Genomic DNA, 25,611 nt, shown 5'->3' with positions numbered 1-25,611 from the left:
AGTGTTTTTTCCCCCAGTGTTTATTTTTTTAAGTGAAAGTTTACAAACTATTGGATTTTCATGCAGTCGCTCATAGGCATTTTGTTTTATGACTTTAATTACAAATGATTAATGTGATTAATTAAAGGTCTAATCAGATCCTTACTGTGTATTGGCTTTCCCTTCACCCAGCTTATCTATTAATTTTTACTCCTCTCTACCTCCCCTCTAATCTCTGTTAACCCTTCAGTATAGATTCTGTCTCTATAAATCTTGCTTGCTCTCTTTATATTAGCGATCTTACACCATAATTGTCTTTTTGTGGCTGATTGGTGTCACACAGTTTGTCCTAGATTTTTTTGTATAGTATTTAATAAATTCTTTAAAAATTAGCACATATTTAGATGGGTGAAGAAAAAGGTAGTATCCATTAAAAGGATGATCACAGTGGCACTAAAGAAAGGGAAGATACAAAGATGTGTAGAAGGATTAATGGAAAGCAGAATTACAGGGAGGAAGTAGGTAAGTACTGAACTTCATATTACTGAACAAAGTATATATGAATGATTGAATGGAAAATTTCTTAAACCACCTCTGAAATCACAATTAAAGAAATTTTTTAAAATAATAAAAGATACTGGACTTATTTAATCTTTACATGTTAACCATATAAAATCGTAAGGAACAAAAATACTTTATAATTTAAACTCTTCTAGGATGTAACATATATGGAAAACTTTCCCTTTTAGTATTTTTTTAGCCTAATATAATGGATAACGATACCCTGTAAAAGTCTAAAGTCACCAGAATTCTAGAAAAAATGTTGGCAAATAGTCCAGAGCATTCCCTAGATACTGTGGCATATCCTCTACATTCAGGGATGCCAGAATGAGTCAACACTGGGAAGTTCAAAATAAGAATAAATAAAAGCAGTAAAATTGCCTCAAGTTTTGCTAAAAGGATGCTTTATAAGAAAATCTTACACATCGTTATTCTTGATTTAAAAAAGAAAAAGGAAATATAAGAAAAGCAGTGGATATTTATAGATGAAGTAAAGTCAAAAGCAAGTATTTCATGGAGAACAACTTTAAAATCAAGAATTCAATAGGGTTGGCCACTTCACTACTGTCATACTAATGCTTCTGGTTAATACAGAAAAAAATGAAGACTATGAAAGGGAATGTATACATATATTTGAAAAGGAGATCGAAAGGCGTTGTAAGTTTACAGTATAAGTGATAAATAGTTAATTTTATTTGTGTACATTATGCCATGAATTAGGGAGCTCTAGTAGTGTAGTCTGTAGTGACTTGCACTGCTAATCCAGACGGGATTAGAATCCATCAGTGAGTGGCTCTGTGGGAGAGAGGTGGGCAGTCAGTCTTCTATCCTGCAGTTTATAGGCTTGAAGCCTGCTGGAGCTTCAACTATGAATTGGTTTTAACTCGATGGCAATGAGAGAGAGGACAATATGCCAAGAGATCCAGCTAAAATTATTAGAACTAATGCATTGAGTAAGTCAATCCTTTTAAGGTAAATATAAGTCAGTGGATTACTTATCATTCTCTCACTCACTGCTGCTTGGGTTGATTCTAACTCATAGCAAACTTCCATCAAGTTTCTGATAAAGAGGGGATGGAATAAGGGGAAGGGGACAAAAACCCATTAGCGTTTATTGGGGGAGGTGAAGGAGTAGGCAAGGTGAAATGGGGATTTGATGAGATGGATGATAAAAAGCATTGATCAGTAGTGATTTTGTGGAACAGTTGGAATGAATGTATAAAACACTGTACATGAATGAAATACAAGGTATATGAATGATTATGTGAAAACAATAACTTATAATAAGAGTTTGCTGCTGGTAGATCCAGGCTTCTGGAGGCAGTTGGCCTCTGGATTAGCAATGCACTACGGACTACACCACCAGAGCTTTCTAGCTTCTTATACGCTACTAACAGTAAGAATCTAAAAAATACAATGGAAAATGGCAATAAAAATGAACTTTGGAAGAAGTTTATGAATGTGTGAAATATGAAAGGAAAGACTAGAATTGCCTAACAAGATACTTACTGTTGTTTTGGTAGAAATGTCCTCAATGTTGCTGTAATAAGAATGACCATTTCAGGTTGTAAAACTTTGGAGATTTTGTTGAACACTGGCATCGTAGATGGGGTGATGGATGGACGTCCAGGCCAGGAAAGTTTTTCTGGGTCTAGCCTTTCTATGCACTCTTGACTACTTTCTATTTCTTTCCATTCCTGCACTGTCACATCCCTATACCCTGTTGAGTAATGAAACTTCCAGTGAGAGGAGAATGGGGAGTCTTTTGATGTCATCTTGCCTTGGTTTGCTGCATTTGGAATTGGCACTCTCATCCAGCTACAGTGAGAGCACAAAGTCAGGGGTATTGAATCCTCCCTTCTGGACTGTCCTATGTACCTGATGCTACTGCATTAGAAGATCAGATGAACCATTAGATAAATTTTGCCTAGAAGATACAAGGAGGATAAGGAATCCCAGTTAGTCATAACTTGTCCCAGTTTCAAAAGGAAATGGTTGAATATTTTTCTAAACAGGGATTGGCAACAGAAAGCACTGGCCCCATTTCTTATAAAGAAATGTAAGATGTTTGATGTTATAAAACCGCTAGGTCAGCTAAATAAGAATGGGATTCAAGATGAAATAAGGTAAGTTTACTATACTCACTGAGTTTTTCCAGTTGGAACATTCTCTTCACAAGTGCTCCTGAATAAAGATGGTCTTCCTAACAGACACATGAAGAAATACATAAAATCACTGGTAATAAGAGGGATGCAAATAAAAACCACAATCTCACCCCAATAGCAGTGGCAAAGTTTAACAGGACAGCAAATAAAGTGTTGGATAGGATTATAGAGAGAGTGAAACTCTCATACACTGTTGGTGGGATTGTAAAATAGTATAACCACTCTGAAAGGCAGTTAGGTGTTTCCTCAAAAACTGAACATAGAAATTCCATATGATGCAGCTGTTCCACTGCTAGGAATAAACCCTGAGGAAATTAGATGACTTACAGGTTTTCCTGCTAAGGGAGCTTATTATTTACTTGAAAGTATCCTCCCTCATTTGCTTCCACAAGTGGGAGTCTCAGGGTCACAGAGTTTGGTGGGCAAAGGGAAAGAGTCAAGGAATTAGGAAAGATCCAGTGGAATCTGGAAAAGATGGGGTAATAGTGGGCATAGATCAGTGGTGATTAATTTTATAAGACACATGTATGGAAATGATCATATGAAACAATGTAAATAAGGAATCTGTGGAATACAGTGTATTTGAATGAAAAACGGCCTTTAAAGGGGAAAAAAGTAACCAAAAAAAAAAAAAAAAAACCAACCCACTAACTACTACAGTACAACAAACTGACAGAGAAATGGTAGCTGGTGCCCCTTAGTTACGTAAATTAATTTTTAGTTATATAAATAAATTAGCCACAATAATATTTTTTAAATTATGGTTACATTTATTAAGCTATAAAGACAGCTTAATAAATACAACCATAATTTTAGAAAATATGGTCTTCTTGTATTACTTCAGGGTAGTTAGTTATTACTATATGAGTGTCAGTTTTCCTGCTGTGGATCATTTTCCAATTTTTTTTTCTAATTTTACCTTTTGAACAAATAGGAAGAAATATCAATAGTAACTAGCGTAAATAAGGTATAAGTTGCAAATTATATCACATCCATATCTTGAATCTTACATAGTGTGTATTGTGGTTCATGTGTGGCAATATTAAGATCTGCCTTTAAAAAGAAAATTAATTTTATGTTTTCACCTTTGTTTATTTTCAGTTAAGCACAACTGGGAGACAATGATAGAAGCAATTCAGAACTACATAGGCTCTTTAAATTGGGGTTACAAGTTGTCTTTGAGGGAAAAAGCTGTGACCTATATCAATTCTTATGGAACATTTGTTGACCATCACAAAATAAAGGTACCATTTGAATTTTTTTGTTTTGTTTGTTACTTTTCTTTATTATTGATTGTACATACCCTTAACTAAAATTCTTTTTCATGGCTATAGCAAATCACACACGGGCATTTGCCCCACTGTTAATTCCAAATGTCTGTCTAATAGAAGAAACTACTTTTTACTTTTGAAAGAACACATTACATTTATTATTTGCCCTTTGATTTTATTACTACCTTAAGAGGAAAAATGTTTTGAAGAAGTTTAAAGTTCAAAAGACTGAATAGCAAAATTTTCGCAGTAGAATCCTTTTTAAAAAATAAAGTCTTAACTAAAATGACAGTGCATATTATTGCTATAAGTAATTTGAGGATTGTTGTTGTTATCTGCCGTTGAGTCAGACCCGGCTCATTGCTGATCCCTCAGTGGGTTTTCTGGGGCTATAAATTGTGTAGGAGTTTGCCCATATTTCAATGGTGAATTTGAACCACGTGCCTTTGGGTTGACAGTGAAGTTGGAATGTACTGTAGTTTTTTGTTTGGTTTGTTTTATATTATTTTCCATCACTCTAATTTTAGGAAAATATATTAATTTTCTGATGGAACAGTTGAAATTAGAATGATGAAAAACAGATGTTATCCTCAATATCTGGTTTATTTCTGTTGAAGTTTGTTTTTATAGCACCATGTGAAATAATCTTGACAAGATTATTAATTACTTTGTAGGCAGTTGCTATCTATAACTTAAACGGATTTAGAATGTTCCCTTTAAAGCTGTCACCTTTAGGTAAAAGATAATATACAATAAGGGTTTGAATGTGCATTGTAATTAATTGCATTAATCAATTGTACTTAATGGTGTAAAACAAAATGTATATGATGTTGTTGTTGTTGTTGTTATGTGCCATTGAGTCACCTGCGACTGATAGCAACCCTATGAACACAGCTCTGAACCTTGCCCTGTCCTGAGCCATTCTCAATGTCTCTGACACACCTAACCCCATTAGTCTAGGTACTGTGTCAATCCATCTCATCCCATGTCTTCCCCTGTGCTGTTCCTCCACCCTTCCAAGTGTGATGTCCTCCTCCATTGACTTGTCTCTCCTAGCCATGTGCCCAAAGTATGTGAGATGAGGCTTCAATATTCTTGCCTCTGGGCGGGTAAGGATTGGTTAATCATGCTGTTTTTGTTGTAAAGTGCTGTCGAATCAAGCCACTATGAACAAAAGATCCGAATTCTGTTCTATAACTGTCGTCATGGCTCTACGTTTATAGGATTTCCAGAGGCATGTTGTATAGGAAATGGATGCCACTCCTGCTTCCAAGCCTGTCTCAATCTGAGAACTCCCTCAAACACTGCCCACTATGGGTAACCATTATGGCATTTGACACACCAGTGGCACAGTGTTCAGCATCACAGCAACCCCATGTTACTTCAGTACAGCAAATTGACAGACCAGTGCTGTACCACTTAGAAGAATGTTTGTCCCAAGCACAGTTAACACCAGACCTGTTTTTTTTAGCTAAATACAGCAAATCCAATCAGCTCACACATGACTGTCAATGAAAAAAAAACAAAAACCAAACAGTCCATATCTGACCCTCAGCCAAAACAAGAGAACCCACTTTCCAGAATCTAACCACTTCACACATGAGCCTTCAAAATGGAGACTTAATTGGGGCCCAGTGGACTTTTAAGTACAAAGCTCGCCCACTAGAACCTGATTGACTCTGAGCAAGAGACTTCTAGCCCATAGCTCATTGTTAGCCAAATCCAGCAAATCCAATCAGCTCACATAGGACTGTGAATGAAAAGAAAAACTAAGTAGTCTATGCTCGACCCTCAACCCAAACAAGAGAACCTAAATTCCAGAATCCAGATGTTTCACACATGACCCTTCAAACTGCAAGGTTAATCATGGCCCAACGGACTATTAAATACAATGTTAATCATAGGGTCTTAGAATCTGATGGATGGAGATAGGGCTGGGTAAAGGATATGGTAAAGATCTGGTGTGAATAACAATGTATATCAACTTTAAAGTAAGTAAAGAATAAAAATTTTATTTACCAAAAAAATACTTGCCTCCAAGGAGCTGCCTTGTTTCACCCTCTCCAAGACAGACTTGTTTGCTCTCTTGGTGGAGATGTGGGAAGTTCAGTACTCTTCTCCAGCACCACAACTCAAAGGCATTGATTCTTGTCAATCCGTAGTCATTGTCCAGATGACTGATGCATCACAAGTAATTACAAAGATCATGGCCTTAATTTCCAGACTGACAGCTTTGTTCTTCAGCACTTTGGAGAGATCCCCGACAGCAGATTTCTTCAGTGCAATTCATCTTTTCATTTCTTGACTGTTGGTGCCAACATTGTTGATTGTGTAGCTAAGCTGAAATTATTAACAATCTCAATCTTCCCTCCATCCATCACAATACTGCCAATTGGCCCAGTGGTGAGAATCTTTGTTTCTTTGATGTTGAGCTTTAATCCATATTGAAGACTGTATTTCTTGACCTTCTACAGCAAATGCCTCAAATCCTCCTCATTTTCAGCAAGCAAGGTTGTATCATCTGCATAATGCAGGTTCTTGGTGATGTAAATGAATGAAAACCAAGAGTCTTGAACATACCATGGACTACCAAGAAAACAGATAGGTCTGTCTTAGAGAGCGTGAAACCAAATTTCTCCTTGGAGGCTAGAATTTTGAAGCTCTGTCTCACATACTTGGGGTATGTGGCCAGGAGAGACCTGTCCTTGGAGAAGGATATCATGCTCCAAAGGGTAGAGGGACAGTGCAGGAGAGGAAGACACCGTATGAGATGGATTGATACAGTAACTGGGACAGTAGGGCTTGGTGTGTTGGAGTTAGTAAGACTGGCTCAGGACAGGGCAGGGTTCAGAGCTGCTGTATATAGAGTCACTATGGCTAAAGGTGACTTGATAGCACATAATGACAACAACCTGATTTGTAAATTTTTGTTCAAATGTAAAAAAAATTAATGTAACAAAAGAACTATATTACATGGATAATTTGAATTCAGTCATTCACGTAAAACAGTAGAAATACAAGTTAGTGAATGTTATTTCTTGGATTGAAGTATACCTGCCATGGTTGAATAACCAGCCTCCCCAACAAACGCGCCTCCTCCTACTTCCTTGCTTAGTGATATCACCATAAAACTTGAAGGTCCTCCCTCTTTACCCTCACAGCTACTACCAGTTGCTTGCTCTGTTTTCATTCACTGCCATCAAGCATTCCAGCTCATAGCAACCTTCTATTGAGTTCCCAAGACTGAAAATCTTAAAGGGAGGAGATTGCTTATCTTTTACTCTTGGAACAGCTGGTAGATTTGAACTGCTGACCTCTGCATAGCAGTATAACATGTAATACACTGTACCACTAGAGCTACTTTGTTTTAGGACCTTCATACGTAGCTCACCATACATTTTGCCTTTCCTTCATTCCACTGATTATGTTACCACTTCTCTCTTTAAAAACTTCGATTGGTGTATCATTTTTTTAAATAAAAATATATGAATTATTTGTACAATAAAAATAGGTGGCAGTTGACAACCTTTGCTGCTTCTCTTTAGCGTCATTTTTAAGGCTAGTACATAGGGTTCTTTATATTTGCTTCTAGTCTTCTCTGAAGCATAGATTACTTTCCAGTTACTTTTTTTTTTAGAATGTAACGAATTTTAATAATTGTACACCATAGTCTTAAAGTTCCTTTCTCTGCCCATGTTAATAAACCACAGGGCCACATAAATACACAGGGATGAGGGTGTAGACTTAAGCAGACCACATGGTTTCAGTGTATTCTTAAGTTTGTATGTGGGCAGCTCTGTCTTTATGGTCCTTTTCTGTAGACATGGAATCTGAGCCCAGTCTGGAAATCCAAATTTCATTGGCCAAGTAACTTTTCAAAGAGGCTTTATCTCTGGGTTGTATGTGCCAGGTCTTCTAGGGGGGACTCCTCTCAAAGAGGGGGCTACTAGTTCCCCAGAAAACCAGAAGGAGTGTAGAAAGGAAAGACTTGTCACTTTTGACATGTTCCAAAGGAATCGCTAAGGGTCTCATTGCTGTAGTGGGGTGTTTAGGGCTAGCACTTGAGTGTGGTTGTCTGGGAAATGGAAAAGCCTCCAGTTACTTTTGACCATTTGCTATCTGCCTATTGAACATATGCCATGGACTGCCAAGAGAACTAACAGATCTGTCCCGGAGAGAGTGAAACCAGATTGTTCCTTGGAGGCAAGGATTTTGGAGCTCTGTCTCACGTACTTTGGGCATGTTGGAGAAGGACATCATGCTTGGAAGGGTGGAGGGTCAGTGTAGAAGTGGAAGACCCTGGGCGAGATGTTAGACACAGTCAGTGACTGTGGCAATAGAGTCAAGTGTGTCCATGTGACCATGAGGGTAGCTCAGGATAAGACAAGATTCAGAGCCATGGTTCATAGGGTTGCTGTGATCATAAGTTGATTCGACAGCACATAACAACAACAATACCAGCTACTTTCAGTCCTTAGTTTGTATGTATAGAGCTCTGGTGATACAGTGGTTAAGTGCTTGCTTGCTAACTGAGAGGTTGTCGAAACCCTAGATGCTCTGGAGGAAAAGATGTGGCAGTCAGCTTTCATAAAGGTCGACAGCTTTGCAAACCTACAGGCAGTTCTACTCTGTCATATAGAGTCACTGTATCAGAAGAAGCTTGACAGCAATGGGTTTGGTTTTTATTTTGGGAGTATGTGTTTATATGTACATGTACACATACATGTGCTCAGCTGACATCTGAAAGACTGACTGGCAGTTTGATTCTACTCAGGTGTCTTAGAAGGGAGGGCGTGGCGGTCTGCTCACACAGACTGTCATCCACTGTGAGTCATGCGTGGCACAGCATGACTCTGGCAAATGGGTCTCCAGAAGCCTGGATTAGCGGAAAGGCTCTGCTGTCCCTGTCTATATTTGTATCTGCTGCTCTTCCTTTTAGGTCCTTAGTTCTTAAAAGTAAGACCTATGTATTTCCTAGAAATAAGACACCTGTGTTTTAGATATTTGTGTTTCCTTTCACTATTCTCATATAAAATTTAAATACTGTCTTTTCTAAATCTGTCCCTTGACTGGCTTTGTTGTCCCTTGCTTTTTTTAGTATAGTTGTATGTTTAATACTTAGTTCAGACTTCTGTCATCTATGTTAATGCGTGCCACACAATACATTATCATTAACTATTTCTATGGTGTTCCTATTGAATTAGAAGCTCTTTAAGAGTAGTAACTTTTTTGTCCACATGTCTGATACTCATTAGTGTTTGTTGAGTAAATGAAGTTTGTCTCTCTTTTTTCAAGGCAACCAATAGAAAAGAGCAAGAAACTTCTTACACTGCTGCAAAATTTGTCATAGCAACCGGTGAAAGGCCACGGTATTTAGGAATCCAAGGAGATAAGGAATACTGTATTACTAGGTAAGATTAGAGCCCTGGAGTGGTATAGGTGATTGACATCCTCAACTGCTAGAAAGGTTGGAAGTCTGAGTCCTCCCAGAAACACCTTAGGGAAAAGGCCTGACTATGTGCTTCCGAAACATCAGTGATTGGAAATGTTGTGGAGCATAATTCCACTCTGATACACAGACCCCATAATGCAGAGTCAGCTTAAATGTCAACTGATGATTTTTTAAAAATGTCCTTACCTTATTGTTAAGAGCACACAGTCACCACTTATTACCACATGTTTAATTCATTGATGTTGACTGCATTTTTTGAGGTGTACAACCATTCTTACTAACCTTTTTGAGAGCTGTTCCTCATGACAAACTCCCTGTCTTCTGAAGGTTCTTAGGTAATCTTTCAAGTTATTGTGTCCACTTTGATCCCATATAGGTACTTCTTAAAAGATCATGATGCCTGCTTTCCTTTTATTCTAGTTTAATAATTAGATTTGAGAAGACCTCAGGGTATTTTTACAGTTTGCAGTTTAGAGACAGAAATTCAGGACAGGAATTTTGGATCGTGTAGTTTGAGAAGACTTCAAGGTTTAATTTTGTTTTATGGTTTAAAGATATTTTAGGACAGGAGTTTCATGAGGTTGTGTAGCTTCTATCACTTGGCAAAGTCTGGCGTCCTTAAAAATTGCAAAGTCTTATATATATTCCCTCTCCTCTTTTTGATCTATAGAAACTGATCAAAGTGTTCAACATGGTAGACAAATACCTTCTACTTTTTCTGTCCTGTGGCAAAGGGGGCCATTGATCTTGCTGGCCTCGCATTTTTTTTTTGGCCTCTCATTTTGAGAAGAATATTAAATTAAATGTCTTATGGATGGCCAAAAGAACAAGTAAATCTCTTGTAAGCAGTGCAGCTGGAATGTTCCTTAGAGGGGAGTATGATGAGAGTTTTTTTCACATACTTTGTGTATATTGTCAGGATGGACAAGCGTAGAGGGTCAGCAGAGAGGAAGACTCAGTGGGATGGATTGATGCAGTGAGTGCAACAACAGTGATCTATTGTATGTGAGGTTGCCGTGAGCCAGCGCTGACTCAGAGACATCTAACAACAGCACATTTCTCTTTCTTCCTTCCCTCTGCCGGCCCAGGTGAATAGAGACTATTGTACATTAAGTGGCTGCTTGCAAGACTTTTAAGAATTACACAACAAACTAGGAGGTAGAGTATAAGCACTACACATGTTTTTCGGCTAATTCAATAGCATGGCACATGAATTCATGACTTTACATTTCTAAAGCAAAGAATCAAATTTTATGGCATATTTGGTTGTACTTAAGCAGCCTCAAGAGCTACTATGTATTTTTTTTCTATGTTGTAAAAATATTAGTCATAATTTTTGCTAACTTTCTAAAGTGTACAATTTATTAATAACACTTGTCCAGTGTCATTGTTGTTGTTTTTTTTTCACTATAAATAAAAACTCAGCATTCTGTATTCTCTTTTCCTCTTTCTCTTGCCCTTGGTAACCATTAATAAACTTCAGTGCATTTACCTTTTTATATATGTGAGATCTTATATGTCTTTTTGTGATTGTCTTAATTCATTAAGTGTAATAGCTCCACTCTTCATTCCTGTGTGTGCGTGTGTGTGTATATATTTTATATACATGTATATATATTTGTGTGTATAGACTTTGTTTCTCCTACTGACTGAGGAGTATTCTATGGATGAATATACCAGATTATTTTGTTTATCCATTCATCTGTTAAAGAACATTTAAGTTGTTTCCCCGTTATGACTCCTGTAAATAGTGTTGTAGTGTTGTAGTGTGGTGTCTCTGAGTCTCTGCTTTGAAGTCCAGGGAGAGAACTGCTGTGTCAATTTGTTTGCAGAAGAACTGAAGCAGAATTGTCTAGGTTGTTGTTGTGTGCCATTGAGGTGGAATTGACTCATAGCTGACCCTTCAGCCCATTTTCAGAGGCAATTAATTTCGTGAGAGTAGATTGCCCATCTTTCTCCTGAAGAGCAGCTAGTGAATTTGAACCACATACCTTTGGGATTGCAGCACAGCTTCTTAGCTTCTCATAACCCACCAGAGCTCAATAGCTGTGCCATTTTGTGTTCCCACTAATAGTGTTTAAAGTTTCATTTGCAGAGGCTTCATTCCAATGTCATGGCAATAGATCGTTGTATTGTGGGACATGAGGGTGTTTAAAGTTTCATTTGCACTAAATAAATTTGTTATTTTCTATTTCAAGTTCTTTCTATTGGGGATTTCCCCCTGCTCCCCACTGTGTCGTTTTGCTTTGAGCCATACTTGTGTGAGTAGAAAAATAGCTCATTGGGATTTTGAATGGCATCTGATGATATTTTAAAATGACTTTTACTACTGGGTAACCAACTACATAGTTGCCATTACGTTATATTTATTTATTTTCAGTTTGCTTATTCTGTCTTCTTTCATAAAAAATTTGATAGCAAAATAAAAGTGCATACAGTACAAGAAAAGAAATAAAGTTAGACAAATGGTAAGGTCAGTGGTGAAATTTATATACCAAAAAGATGTGCTATAAGTGACTTTATAATTGTTGGGAATATTCTAGGAATATGGCTTTTAGCATACAAAGCAAAGATGTAAATGCAGTGGCCATTAGGGTTTTCCTGTCTGTGATAATAAGTGCACCAGTTGGTCAGGAGAAGCATAGTGAGGCCTAATCTTGAAGTGGCGAAGAAGCTTCCTTGGATGGTCCTAAAGAGGTGTTATATAGTGCAGCAATTTTAGTCTTTTAAATGAAATTTACGTTAAGAAATACTTTTTAAAAATGGCTTCAGGGGAGCTCTGGTGGCCTAGTGGCAAGGAGCTGCAACTACAATCCCAGAAGCACATGGTTTGAATCCACCAGATGCTCTGCCAGGGAAGGAGGGACAATCTCCTCCTGTACCAGTCAGATCCGATTTGATGGTACCCTCACACAAAAATAAAAAAAAAAAAATTAATTAAAAAAATGGCCTCATTGTACAGGTGAACCTACTTTACTGAATATATCCCTCGTAAGCAATTATTGTTACTTCTTTCTGCATACGTGAAGGAGCCCTGGTGGTACAGTAGTTAAGTGCTCAGGTACTAACCAAAAGGTCAGCAGTTCAAGCCTGCCAGCCTCAAGTGGAAGAAAAATAAAAATGTAGACGTCTGCCTTTGTAAAGGTCCATAGCCTGAAAACCCCGGTGTGGTAGGAATAGTTTGTACTCTGTTGTGGGGGATCCACTGTGAGTCAGAATTGACTTGATAGCACCAGGTTATATTTGGCTTAATATATGGAATGCCATCAAGTATTTTTTTAATTTATTGCTTGTGACCCATTAATTTGATTTTTAAAAATTGGAGCTGTGCTTGCACTTCCGCATTTCTCTGTACATAGATATTTACTAATTTTAAAATACACACTCCAGAATATTTCTTTTTTGTGTTCTTTGTTCAAGCACCAAATTGTAATTCAGAAAGCAAAAGACATTGAAACCTAAATAATGAATTTCATTGTTATTGCCTGATTATTCTTTTTTTTTCTTTTTTTTCCCCCTCAGTGATGACCTTTTTTCTCTACCTTACTGCCCTGGCAAAACATTAGTTGTGGGTGCATCTTATGTTGCCTTGGAATGTGCAGGATTTCTTGCTGGCATTGGATTAGATGTCACAGTGATGGTGCGATCAATCCTCCTTCGTGGCTTTGATCAAGAAATGGCAGAGAAAGTGGGTTCCTATATGGAACAACATGGTGTTAAGTTTTTAAGAAAATTTATACCTGTGACGGTAAGTTTGAATAACAGTTGGAATTCTTTTTATTTTCTGTCTTACTCTTTCCTTGAGAGAGTGATCAGTTGGCCTAGTGGACAGAAAGTCATGCTCCCAAGCCAAAGGTAGGTGACTAATCCGCAGCCCTCGGGTCTGCCTTTTCTTGTTTTTGGTGAGACATTCTTCTAGGTTGTGTAACCCTGGTATGTCCACTTGCTGTACAGAGGTAACTTGTGGTCGCTGTGAAGCTGAACACTGTGGCACTGATGTGTCAAATGTGAGAATGGTTATTCACGGTGGACAGTGTTTGGTGAAGCTCCCGATTAAAACAAGCTTGGAAGCAGGAGTGGCATACACTTCTAAAATACCTTGCCTCTGGAAACCCTATGAACCTGGAGAAAGTACGAAAGTTATACCAGTGTCCAGGTCTTTTGTTCATAGGGTTGCTATGAGTCGCCTCCGACGACACTTATCAAGAACAACAACAACAACAACAACACTCTTTCCTTATATAACTTTCTTTTACTCTTCTTTTTTTTCACTGTCCTCAAGTGGTGGTGGTGTTACGACCTGTTGAATCAAGTTCAAAACATAGTGGCCCAGTGAACAATAGATCTGAACCCTGCCCTAATCTGCACCATTCTCATACTTCCTAAGCCCACTGCAGTAGTCACCATGTCAGTCCACCTCATCGAGAGTCTTCCTCGCTTTTGCCAACCCTCCACCTTTCCAAGCATCATATCCCTCTTCAGGGAATAGCGCCTGCTAGCAATCTTTGCCTCTAAAGAGCATTTTGACTGCACTTTATTCAAGACATTTATTTGTTCTTTTGGAAGTCTATGGGATATTCAGTTCCTTTCTCAACCACCACAGCTAGAAGGCATCAATTCTTCTGTCATCCTTATTCATTGGCAAGCTCTCAGATGATTGGAAAGACCATAGCCTAAATCAAATGCCCCATAATCTTCAAACTGACAACATTGCTCTTCAGTAATCTGGAGAGGTCCCTGACTGCAGGCTTTCTGTAAAAATGGTACTCGACCACTAGGCCTATTGCTCTGCTGTGTGCTTTTGCCATCATTATCTACCTCCTTTGATACTGGGAAAAGAGTGTTTACTCTTTTCAGAGGCTGGATTTCCTTTTCTGTCCCATAGTTTTAAGGACTATATATCCATCTCAGGTACTTTTCTTCCCTTCACTGTCTCATCTCTAGACATTCAGTCTTTCCTTGGACCTCTCTTTCTGGTTATGTGTCATTCTTCCCTTCCTATCACAAAAAAGTCTGTATATGCTGCTTCAAATGTCTTGCTACCATTTTACTCTTCAGCGGATTCTTAACTGCTTCTCTCCCCACTACTCCCTTGAAACTGATATTTTTTTTATCCAGATTCTCACTGTCTAGTCCATCGTTCATGTAATTGTTCTTATCTTATTAGACCTCAGCCACCTTTGGTGAAATTTATATTCCTTCTATTTGAAACACTCTCCTTCCTCAATTTTCTGTAGTCCCATATTCTGTAATTTCCCCAGTCCATGTCAGCTCAGCTCTCAGAGCACCTTACCTTTTATCCTGCTGGTCTATTCACTCTTTTCTTGGGTTTTCTTTTCTAGGCCTCTAGTTTTAAGTATTTTCTAAATGCTAATGACTCTCAGATTTGTATCTTGTTTAAACATTGATCTTGACTTCCACATTCATTTATGTATCTACCTACTGCGTATTTCTGCTGGCATCCCTTAAGTATTTCAAATGTATTAAGATAAAATGAAATTCTTGATATTCTACCTGAATATATATTCCCCTGCTAATTTTTTTTACTCATGTCAATACTCACTAAATGTTAATTCATACTTATCATCATCCACATAATTTATTAAAGCTGTACCTAGGAAGCTTGGGTTTTTCTTTTTATGTTTTCTCCTATTTTAGTTAATTCAGTAATTAATTTCTACTTATATGTTGTACCTGTGACAGTCTTTTTTTTAACCATTCTTTAGTCAACACCCCTTAAATGCCTATGTACACATACATACACCCAGTCATGTAAATATATACATTTTCTTTGGTCCATTTATTTTTCTATCTTTAGGCTATTTTAGGGAGCTTTGGTGATGAAATCCATAGGGAGTTGCACTGCCAATCCAAAGGCGGCTTCTTTCTGGCAGAGTGAATCCATCTGTGGCTTCAGGGGAGAGAGAGAGGCTGCCTATTCCTGTTTAATTTGCAGCCTCAGAAATCTGCATGAGAGCTATATGTTGGTTCCAACCTGATGGCAGTGCATTTGAGGGGCTTTTTGGTTTTTGATACCTTACATTATTTTTTGTCCTCTCTGTATTTTTCATTATTTCTCTTTGTTAGATTCAACAGTTGGAGAAAGGTACACCTGGAAAGCTCAGAGTGGTGGCTAAATCCATTGAAGGACCAGAAACTATTGAAGACGTGTATAACACAGTAAGACCTTCTTTTATAAGCAACAAATTGTTGAATCCACTCTTAAATTAACATAGACGAAGCTTTTAATTTTTTTATGCTCCCTAAGAGTGTAATAAGTATGAACATAGTTGGGCTCCTCACATTTGACAGTGTTCATCAATACACGATGATATGGCATAGTAAGGTGAATGTGTAGTTATTCCTAGAATAAAATCTTGGAACACATTAAGTTATCCACATAGCATAAATAGTTCATGGAGTATTTTGGATGTCAGAAACTTTTTAAAGTGATGATATTTGGATGTTTTGTAAAACTTGTTTTGTAAACTATAATTTGCAACTTAATCTAAACTTACACATAGATATTTTTAAATACTCTTATAAATATGATATTTTTTCATAGTCAAGTATAACAGAGAGGATCAACAAAGGTAAAACAAAACCAAAAGCAAAAATCCAAACCTGATTTGATATTGATTGGAATTTCATTATGGATCATAATAAATTATTGCTAATATTGGGAAGACTGGAAATTCCAGAATACTTCACTGTGGCTTGTGGAAAACTTGTCGATAAACCAAGAAGCAGTTGTTTGAACAGAATTTAGGGACAACCTGATTGAAAGTTAGGGCTAGTGTGCATCAGGGTTATATACCTTCTCTATATCTATTCAATCTGTGTACTGAGCAAATAGTTTGAGAAGTTGCACTATATAAGAAGAGTGTGACACCAGAATTAGTGGAAAACTCATCATTACCTTACATGATGCAGAGGGCACAACCTTACTTGTAGAAAGTGAAGAAGACTTGAAACACTTTCTAAAGATCAAAGACAACACCTTTACTACGGATTATACCTCAAAATGAAGAAAACAAAAATCTTTACAGCTAGACCAATAGGAAAGCATCATGACAAAGGGAGAAAAGGTTCAAATTGTCTAGGATTTCATTTTACTTGGCTTCACCATCAATATCCAGAGTGGCAGCAGTCAGGAGATCAAAAGACTTGTTACGAAGGGCAAATCTACCATCAGAGACAACTTTAAAGTGGTAAAGGTGTCATTGTAAGGTATGCTACCCTCAAGCCATGGTATTTGCAGTTGTTTACTGTGCATCTGAAAGTTGAACAGTTAATAAGGAAAGCAAAAAAATGAATTGATGTCTTTGAAATGTGTTACTGGCAAAAAGTATTAACTATGCCATGGAATTTCAAACAACCACACAAGCCAGTCTTGGAGGAAGTGCAAACCGTATGCTCTTTAGAGTGAAGGGTATAATGAAACTTTGTCTCATATACTTTGGACATGTTGTCATTATAATAATGTAGGCATTATTATGCTTGGAAATGTAGAGGATCAGAGAAAAATAAGAAAACTCTTAGCAAGATAGGTAGAGTGAATGTAACAATGGACTTGAACATAATGGTGATTGTGAGTATGGCACAAGATATGGCAAAGTTTTAATCTCTTATTTGTACAGTATGAAGTGTATAGTAATGCAACAGCATCTAACACAACCACCACGAATATATAGATTATTTTTGTTATGTACTAGCAAATTTCACCCTCTAGACATAACAGATCAGTTGGAAATCAATGACTTCTTTAGAGTCTTCTGATATAGTAGTATGATATATGAAACCCCCAGTACTGAAGAGTGCTGAAGATCCATCCCATGAACTGCCAAAAGAACGAACAGATACGTCTTGGCAAGAGTGCAGCCAGAATGCTCCTTTGAGGCAAGGATGGCAAAGCTGTGTCTCTTACACTTTGGACACTTTGCTAGGAGAGGCTGTTTTTTAGAAAGGGACGCCATGCTTGGAAAGGTGGACCTCAGTGAGGTAGATTGACATGGTGACTACAGCAACAGGCTTAAGTGTATTAGAGATGATGAGGATGACACAGGGTAGTACAGGATTCAGATCTTTTGTTCATAGGCTCCCTGTAAGTTGCCCTTGACTTGACAGCACCTAACAACACCAGCGTTGAAGGAGCTCTTGTGCTGCAGTCCGTAGGGAGTTGTGCTGCCAGTCCATACACTGATGAGCCTCTCTGGTGGTGGAAATCCACAAGCAGCTCTATAGGGAAAGATGACCATTCTCCTGTGTGATTCACAGGCTCCTGAAAACCTGCTAGAGGTCAGTTATAAATCAGTTCTGACTTGATAACAGTGGGGTTTGAGTTGTTGAGTCACTTCTGACTCAGCACATCTGAGGCTGTACGTCTTTACAACAGGAGACTGTTCAGCTTTGTCTTGTGGAGTCACTGACTTACTGGTTTGAAACTAATGACCATATTATGCACTCTTATCACCTGGGCTCCATTGACATGGTGTATCTCTCCATTAATTTATATGGGCTTAGTGATTCTCAATAAAGTATAAATAATTCCATTAGGTCAAGACAATCTTTGGCTAGATTTAGTCTTAGGTACTTAGTGTATTTTTATGTTGTTATAAATGGGATTTTTGAAAAAGTGTCTGTATCTTTAACTTTTTGTTTCAGGGCTTTGGACCAGTGGTTCACTAATTGCCATCATAAACAAGGGCCTTGTTTACTTAACACAGCAACCCAATTTGTTGCCAGTAGTATTTTGATCTATGTAGGAAAAAATCACCAGTGTCCCTCTCAAAGATGGTGATCACTTTGAATATGTGATGTTATGTACAGTCCTTCCTCCTCAGCAATAGGAGCCTCACATGGGAAATTGTGAAGAGCAGCACATATTCAGAGTCACACATATGGCCATGACCTTTGCATGGGCACAGAGGTTTGCTTCATATTTGAGTTAAAATCTTTCACCATTGCTATGATGTAAGCATTTGATATTTTATAGGTGCCTTTTATTGGGTTGAGGAAGTTCTGTTTCTAGTGTATTGATGGTTGTTTTGCTTTAATCATGTTGTTATTGTTGTTGATTGCCTTGAAGTCAAAAACAACTCATAGCAACCCTATGAGCAAAAGACTGAAGCCCCTCTACAACTCTCCATATTTAACAAAGTTCATAGAGTTTCTGGAGGCATTTGGTTTAGGAAGTGGATGTCACTCCTGCTTCCAAACCTGTCATAGTATATGTTGTTGGAGATTGCCGCCTAGTTAAGCACAACTCATAGTAATTCTATGAACAAAAGACCCAATACCTTTCCTTAGCTATCATCATTTTTCCAAGTTCATAGTTTCCAGAGGCATGTGGTTTAGGAAGTGGATGCCACTCCTGGTCTTAAATTTTGTTGAGTGCTTTTTCTGCATCTCTTGAAATGATTCCTTTTCTCTTTTGTTCTATTTGTATGATTAATTGTAGAACTTAATTTTTGTATGGTCAGCCAGCTTTGCATTTTTGGTACAAACTTCTTAGTCATAGTGGATTTTTTTTCTATAATTATATTTTATTAATTTTCATTAACATTTACAGAGATTTTGGGTTTCCATTCATTCACTGCTGCACCATTCTCTCTACCCTCCTCCCAGTTTGTTCTTGTCCAAATGCCACAGTGCTTGTCAAAGCCAGTTCTGATTAATCTCCTTTGTCAGTGTGTCCTTTGCCATTCCCTATCACTCCTCCCTGAGAGAGACTTCACCCTGAGTCATAAGGAAAAGCGGATGGCGTATTCTCTTAGCTACTTCCTGCTGAAAAGGGACGCTGTGGGTTTCAGGGTGAAGATCTTGATTACTACCATATTTACTAAGGATTTTACATCTTTGTTCATGAGGCGTATTAGTCTAATTTTATTTTTAAGTTTTCTGATTTGGACATCAGGGTCCATTTGGAAGTATTCCCTTCCTGCACCTCAGAAGAATTTGAGTAGTACATATGTGTACAGATGTGGCATCCAAGGAAGACTCATTAACAACCTGCATTACACAGTTGACACAAACTTGCTCAAAGTGTGGAGAACTTGAAAACACTTGCTTTCAAAGATCAAAAACTACAGCTCTCAATATGGATTATATCTCAACATGAAGAAAACAAAAATCCAAATGGATAGAGAAATTGTGGTACATTTACACAATAGAATACTATGCAGCACTCAGGAGCAACGATTCTGAAATGCTGTGTAATTTGGGAGAAACTAGAAAGCATTATGCTGAGTGAACTAAGTCTGTCTCATAAGAACAAATACTGCATAAGACCATATTGTTAAAATAGAAGGAAAGCTATTAAAACATGTATGAGGACCCAGGGAGGGATGAGGTGGGAACAGAGGGGTGAGGATGGGCAGGGACAAAATCACAGGGCTTCACAGTTTGGTAGATGGAGGGATAGGGTTAAGGAAATGGGAAGATCTTACAGGGACCTGAAAAACAAGGTAATGGTGAACATAGCCCAATGGTGATTAATTTTATAAGACATAACAAATGAGGATGATTATATAAAACACAGTGTGAATGATGAAGAATAGTGTGAAACATGATGTGTATGAATATTGTAAGCAAACCAATATAAAATAAAATTTTTTTTAAAAAACCCAAAAATCCTCACCACCAGGCCAATATAATAGATGAAGAAAATACAAAAATTGTCAATTGTTTCATCTTACTTGGATCCACAGTAATCACGAATCAGGAAATGAAAAGACATATTAGGAAAATCTGCTGTTAGGGACATCTCCAAAGTACTAAAGAGCAACAGTGTCAGTTTAAAGATTAAAGTGTGCCTGATCCCAAACTATAATCTTCTCAATTACTTGCTATGCATCTTGCCAGTAACTGAAGATGACAGAAGAATCAATGGCTTTGATTTACGGTTTGGAGAAGAGTACTGAATATCCCATGGACTGCCAAGAGAACAATTAAATCTGTCTTGAAGAAGATGCAACCACAGTACTCCTTAGAAGATAGTGAAGCTTCAGCTCACATACTTTAGGCATGTTGTTAGGAAGGGCCAGTCTTTGGAAAAGGATATCATGCATGGTAGGGTGCAGGGTAGGTCAAAGAGGGGAAGACCTGACCTTCAGTGAGGTAGATTAACAAAGTGACTGTAACAGTGGGCTTAAATATATCAGAAATATGAGGATGGCACAGGATAGGGCAGGGTTCAGATCCATTTTAATAAGGTTGCCATAAGTCGTAATTCACTTGACAGTACCTAACAACAACTGTTATTTCTTAAGTCTTCATGTAGACTTTATCAGTGAGGCCTTCTGGGTGTATAGTTAGTTCATAGGAAGTTTACTGATTGTGTGTATAACCAGATGCTGACAGGCTGACCTAGACTCATAGCAGCCCTTTGGGTGCACCTGGGCACCTCTACCTGGGCTCAAATGCCAGTGTGGTAACTGTTTTACTATCTAGGAACTTTAAATGACAGACAGGGTTTTTAGTGGATATGTTGTTGTTGTTGTTGTTGTTGTGTACCATTGAGTCGGACTTAAGAGCTGACAGTCTGGCAGATTTTCAGAGACAGTCAATCTCAGGGGAAGAAATTTATTCTTCATAGCAGCTGATGGGTTAAATCTGTGTACCCAGTTGCTTACCACTAGCCCACAAGAGCTCCCTTTTAATGGATATAGAGCTATATATGTTGTGTGTATAAATTTAGTAAGTTATCTTTGACAGATTATATTTAAGTTAGCAGATTTATTAGCATAAGATTTTTCCACAATATTTTCGTATTATCATCTTAACGTCTATAGGAATTGTGATATTTTATTCCTAGTAGTGATAATCAATGTTTTTTATCTCTATAAATGCAGGTTTTGTTAGCAATAGGTCGTGACTCATGTACAAGAAAAATTGGGTTGGAGAAGATTGGAGTCAAAATCAATGAGAAGTAAGTATTTTGGAATGCATAAACCAAAATTGTATTAACATTTTTTTATATGAGTGAAAGTTTAAAAAGCATATAGTTTTCATTCAGTTATTTATACTCATTTTATTTTATAACATTAATTATAATTTGTTAGGGAGTGCTGGTGGCCTAGTGGTAAGAAGCTGTGTGGCAATCCCCAAGGGACCTGATTCAAGGGCAGCTGCTATGCTGTGGAAGAAAGGTGTGCAGTCTCCTCCTGCGCAATTAACTGCCTCTGAGAACCCACTGGAGGATCAGCTGTAGGTCGCTTCCAACTCAGTGTTACACAAGTAATTGATTAGTGTAATTGAATACAATGTATCATCAAACCCTTATGTATACTTCCTTTCCCTTCACCCATATTATCTATTAATTTTTTTTATTAATTTCAAAGAACATCTACAGAGATTTTGGAATTCCTTTCTATTAATTTTTAATCCCTTCTCTCTCTTTACTCATCTCTTTTAGCCCTTCCTTGACTTTTTATATTAGTGGTCCTATATTGTTAAGTGCTCTATTGTGACTGACTTGTCAGTCAACTAATTTGTTCTAGATTCATCCATGTCATGCAGTATTTGACAAATTCTTGATTATTATTTGTTATTGTTATGAGCCATCGAGTCAAAACTCATAAATGGCCCTGCAGAGTTTTCACCTCTCCTGTAGAGAAGCCAATGGATTCATACTGCCTGCCTTTAGTTTGGCAGGCAGCTCCTTACCCATTAGGATACATAATATTCCATGTGTGACTCTACCAGTTTCTGTAGCCATCACTCCATTGGTGGATATTTGGGTTGTTTCCCATTCTTTACTGTTGTAAATAATGCTACAATAAGCATCATTGTGACTATGTCAATTTGTATTAACAGCTCTTTATTTCTCTGAGACATATACCTAGTAGTGGGATTTGCTGGCTCAAATGGTGTTTTTATTCCCGATTTTCTAAGAAAGTGCCAAACTTCCTTCTACAGTGGTTATTCCATTTTATGTTCTCACCAACAGTGCATGAGAGTTCAGTCTCTCCACACCCTTGCCTCCATTTGTTGTTTGCTGTCTTACTGAGCAGTGCTCTTTGCTGAGGTGAGATACGTATGTCATTGTTGTTTTGATTTGCATCTGTCTAATAGCTGATGATCTTGAACTTGAAGATGTGTTTGTTGGCTGTTTGAACAGCTTTGGTGAAGTGTCTCTTCATGTTAACTGCCCATTTTGTAATTGAATTGTCTTTTTCTTGAGATGTCAGAGTTTTGTAAATTTTAGAGATGAATCTCTTGTCAGATGTTTCATTGCCAAATATTTTTTCCAGTCTATAGTTTCTCTTATTACTCTTTTAGAGAAGTCTTTTGATACACATAAGGATTTAAATTTTAAGAGGTCTCATTCATTGTGCTTGTTCTGTGCTAATTGTGTTACCAGTTAGAGTTGATAGTCTATGCGATAGATTTTTATGACCTTATAGTTTTAGGTTTTATGCCAAGACCTTAGATACATGTTACGTTATTTTTTATATATGGTGTGAGATATGGGTGCTGTTTCAGTTTTTGACAAATAGTTACCTGTTTTTTTCCAGCACTACTTGTTAGAGACTTTTTTCCCACCTGACGAATTTAATTTCTTTGTTAAGTCATTTGTCCATGGGTTTGTTATGTTCCTCTAGTTGACTGTGACTCATAGCAACCCTATGAGCTACTGCTCTGAACCCTGCCCAGTGCTAAGCCGGTCTCATCATCTCTGACACACTTGACCTCTTTGCCACAGTCACTGTGTTAATCCATCTCATCTAGGGTCTCCCTCTCTTGTGCTGACCCTCTACCCTTCCAAGCATGATATTCTTCTCCAAAGACTGGTTCTTCCTTCCTAAGAATATACTCAAATTATGTGACAGATGTGAATTTCATAATTCCTGCCTCCAAGGAGCCTGATTTCACCCCACGCAGGTCAGACTTGTTTGTTCTCTTGGCAGTCCATAATACATTTAATACTCTGCTCAGGCACCACAATTCAAAGGCATTATGGGTGAAATGACTGAGTTCTCAGTTCTATTCCATTGGCCTTATGTATCTGCTATACCAATACTGCTTGTTTTGATTACTAGAGTAGGTTTAGGGATCAGAAAGTATAAAACCTCGTAATTTGTTTTTCTTCTTCAGTGTTTGCTTTGCTTATCCAAGAACTCTTTCTTTTCCATATGAAGTTGGTGATTACTTTTTCCATCTCTTTGGAAAAGGATGGCATCTGCATAGGAATTACATTGTATTTGTAGATTGTGTTTGATAGTATTGCCATTTTCACAATGTTAAGTCTTCAGTTCATGAAAATACTATTTATCTATATATGTAGGTGTCTTTGGGTTTGTGTAGTACTGCTTTGTTGTTTTCTTTGCATAGATGGGTCTTTTAAATAGCTGGTTAGATTTATTCCTAAATAGTCCATCTTTTGGGTGACTTATAAATAACATTTCACTTCTTATTTCCTTTTCAGAGTTCTCTTTTGTACTGTAGGAAAACCTGACTGACTTTTTGGTGTCACTTTTGTACCCTGCCACCTTGCTAAATTGGTGAATTAGATCCAGTAATTTTCTTACTGAGTTTCTGGGCTTTTCTTTTTTTTTCATTGTGATTTTAATTGAAGGTTACAGAAAGGTTGAGTTTTCATTCATTCATTGTTGCACATTTTCTGTATGTAGTATCATATTGACAAACCGAGATCATTTTACCGATATGGATGCTTTTCTACCTTTGATGTTCAGTCTTTATCCTTGTATCTAAGATTTGTCTCTTGTAGATAGCATATTGAAGAGTCATGTTTTCTTATTCATTCTGCTACCTTTTTTTCTTGATTAGTAGATGTAGTCCATTCACATTCATTACTGATAGGTATCATTTTTTTTGATGATGTCATTTTATTACTTCCAATTTGGTGCTTGCTTTTTTTTGTGCTGTTGCTCATATTTTCTGTCTGCTTTTCTGTGCTGAGTTCATTTTGCTTATAGTGTTCCTTATAATTTTCTATATTGCTATTGTTTTGGTGTTTACTGTATCTGAAAGGATGTACCCTTTTTTGTTTTGAAGAGGTTTGCTAATTTTCTGGGAGGGTTACCCCATAAGTTTCTGTTTTATTTCTAAGTCTGCTGCATCATAAGAGACTGACAGCAGCATGATATGGTCAGAATCAGAGAAATCCTGATTGCTTGAAACTTAGGACATCACATCAGGGTCTGGTCAATGGGAGACGGTTGTTGAATGTTGTAAGCAAAAGTAGGAAGGGTTGGTGGTGGACTATGGAAAGGGTGGATTTTTTTAAAAAACAACAACAAAAAGCAAAACCCCAAAACACAAAACCAACCAAACATGTAGCCAGGTGGGCAGCAACATTGAATATTGGTCTTTCTAACTGATAAATGTCTTTCATCTACTCTTTTCTGTAGAATGCTTGTCTGTCAGATACTATTATATGTATTTAAAAATTGAGACAGACTAGGAAGAAGGATTGACCATCCACTTCTGAAATTACAGGCCTTCGAAAATCCTATGAACAATAGAGCACACTTAGATTATCATTTGGACTAACAGACATGGCAATTGAAACTGAGATCTTAGAAATGGAAACACGGAGAAAGAGAAACAGCTGTAAGGAAACACTAGTGATTAAAACGTGGAATGTGAGAAGCATGAATGTAGGAAAATTGGACATTGTTAAGAAAGAAATGGAATGAATAAATATTGACATACTAGGTATTTGCGAAATGAGATGGCTTGGCATGGGACATTTTGAATCAGATGTTCATATGATTTACTCTGCTGGAGATGAAAAGGTGAGAAAAATGGGGTTGGTTTCATAATTAAAAAATTCATTTCTAGATCTATCCTGAGATACAATGTGGTGAGCGACAGGATATTATCTATATACATATAAGGAAGTCCAGTGAATACCACTATGATTCAAATATATGCACCAACAGCTAGAGCCAAAGAAGAGGAAATAGAAGATTTTTACCAACTTTTGCAGTCAGAAATTGATCAAACATGCAATGAAGATGCATTAATAATGGGCGACTAGAATGCAAAGGTTGGGAACAGGGAAGAAGGATCAGTAGCTGGAAAACATGGGCTCGGTGAGAGAAATGAGGCTGGAGATAAAATGATAGAGTTCTGCACATTCAATAAATTATTCATTGCAAATACCTTTTAAAGAAACACATGGATTTTACCTGATGGCATGCATAGCAATCAAATC

The 25,611-nt window shown here is 37.4% G+C and overlaps 1 protein-coding gene across 1 annotated transcript in view; it reads left to right on the top strand.

Moving 5' to 3' along the window:
- Positions 1 to 25,611, top strand: part of TXNRD3 (thioredoxin reductase 3) — a 91,618-nt gene that overhangs the window by 42,566 nt on the left and 23,441 nt on the right. The window contains exons 8-12 of the mRNA XM_006895201.1: positions 3,807 to 3,949; positions 9,272 to 9,387; positions 12,951 to 13,176; positions 15,516 to 15,608; positions 21,281 to 21,357. Of these exons, the coding sequence (XP_006895263.1) occupies positions 3,807 to 3,949; positions 9,272 to 9,387; positions 12,951 to 13,176; positions 15,516 to 15,608; positions 21,281 to 21,357 (655 nt within the window). The remainder of the gene's footprint in view (positions 1 to 3,806; positions 3,950 to 9,271; positions 9,388 to 12,950; positions 13,177 to 15,515; positions 15,609 to 21,280; positions 21,358 to 25,611) is intronic.

The sequence above is a fragment of the Elephantulus edwardii genome, unplaced genomic scaffold, assembly GCF_000299155.1.
Source record: "Elephantulus edwardii isolate Elephantulus edwardi_28Jun2011 unplaced genomic scaffold, EleEdw1.0 scaffold00161, whole genome shotgun sequence".
Classification (NCBI taxonomy): domain Eukaryota; kingdom Metazoa; phylum Chordata; class Mammalia; order Macroscelidea; family Macroscelididae; genus Elephantulus; species Elephantulus edwardii.
The sequence above is the reverse complement of the archived record's forward strand: the minus strand, read 5'-3'. Positions and strand labels throughout refer to the sequence as shown.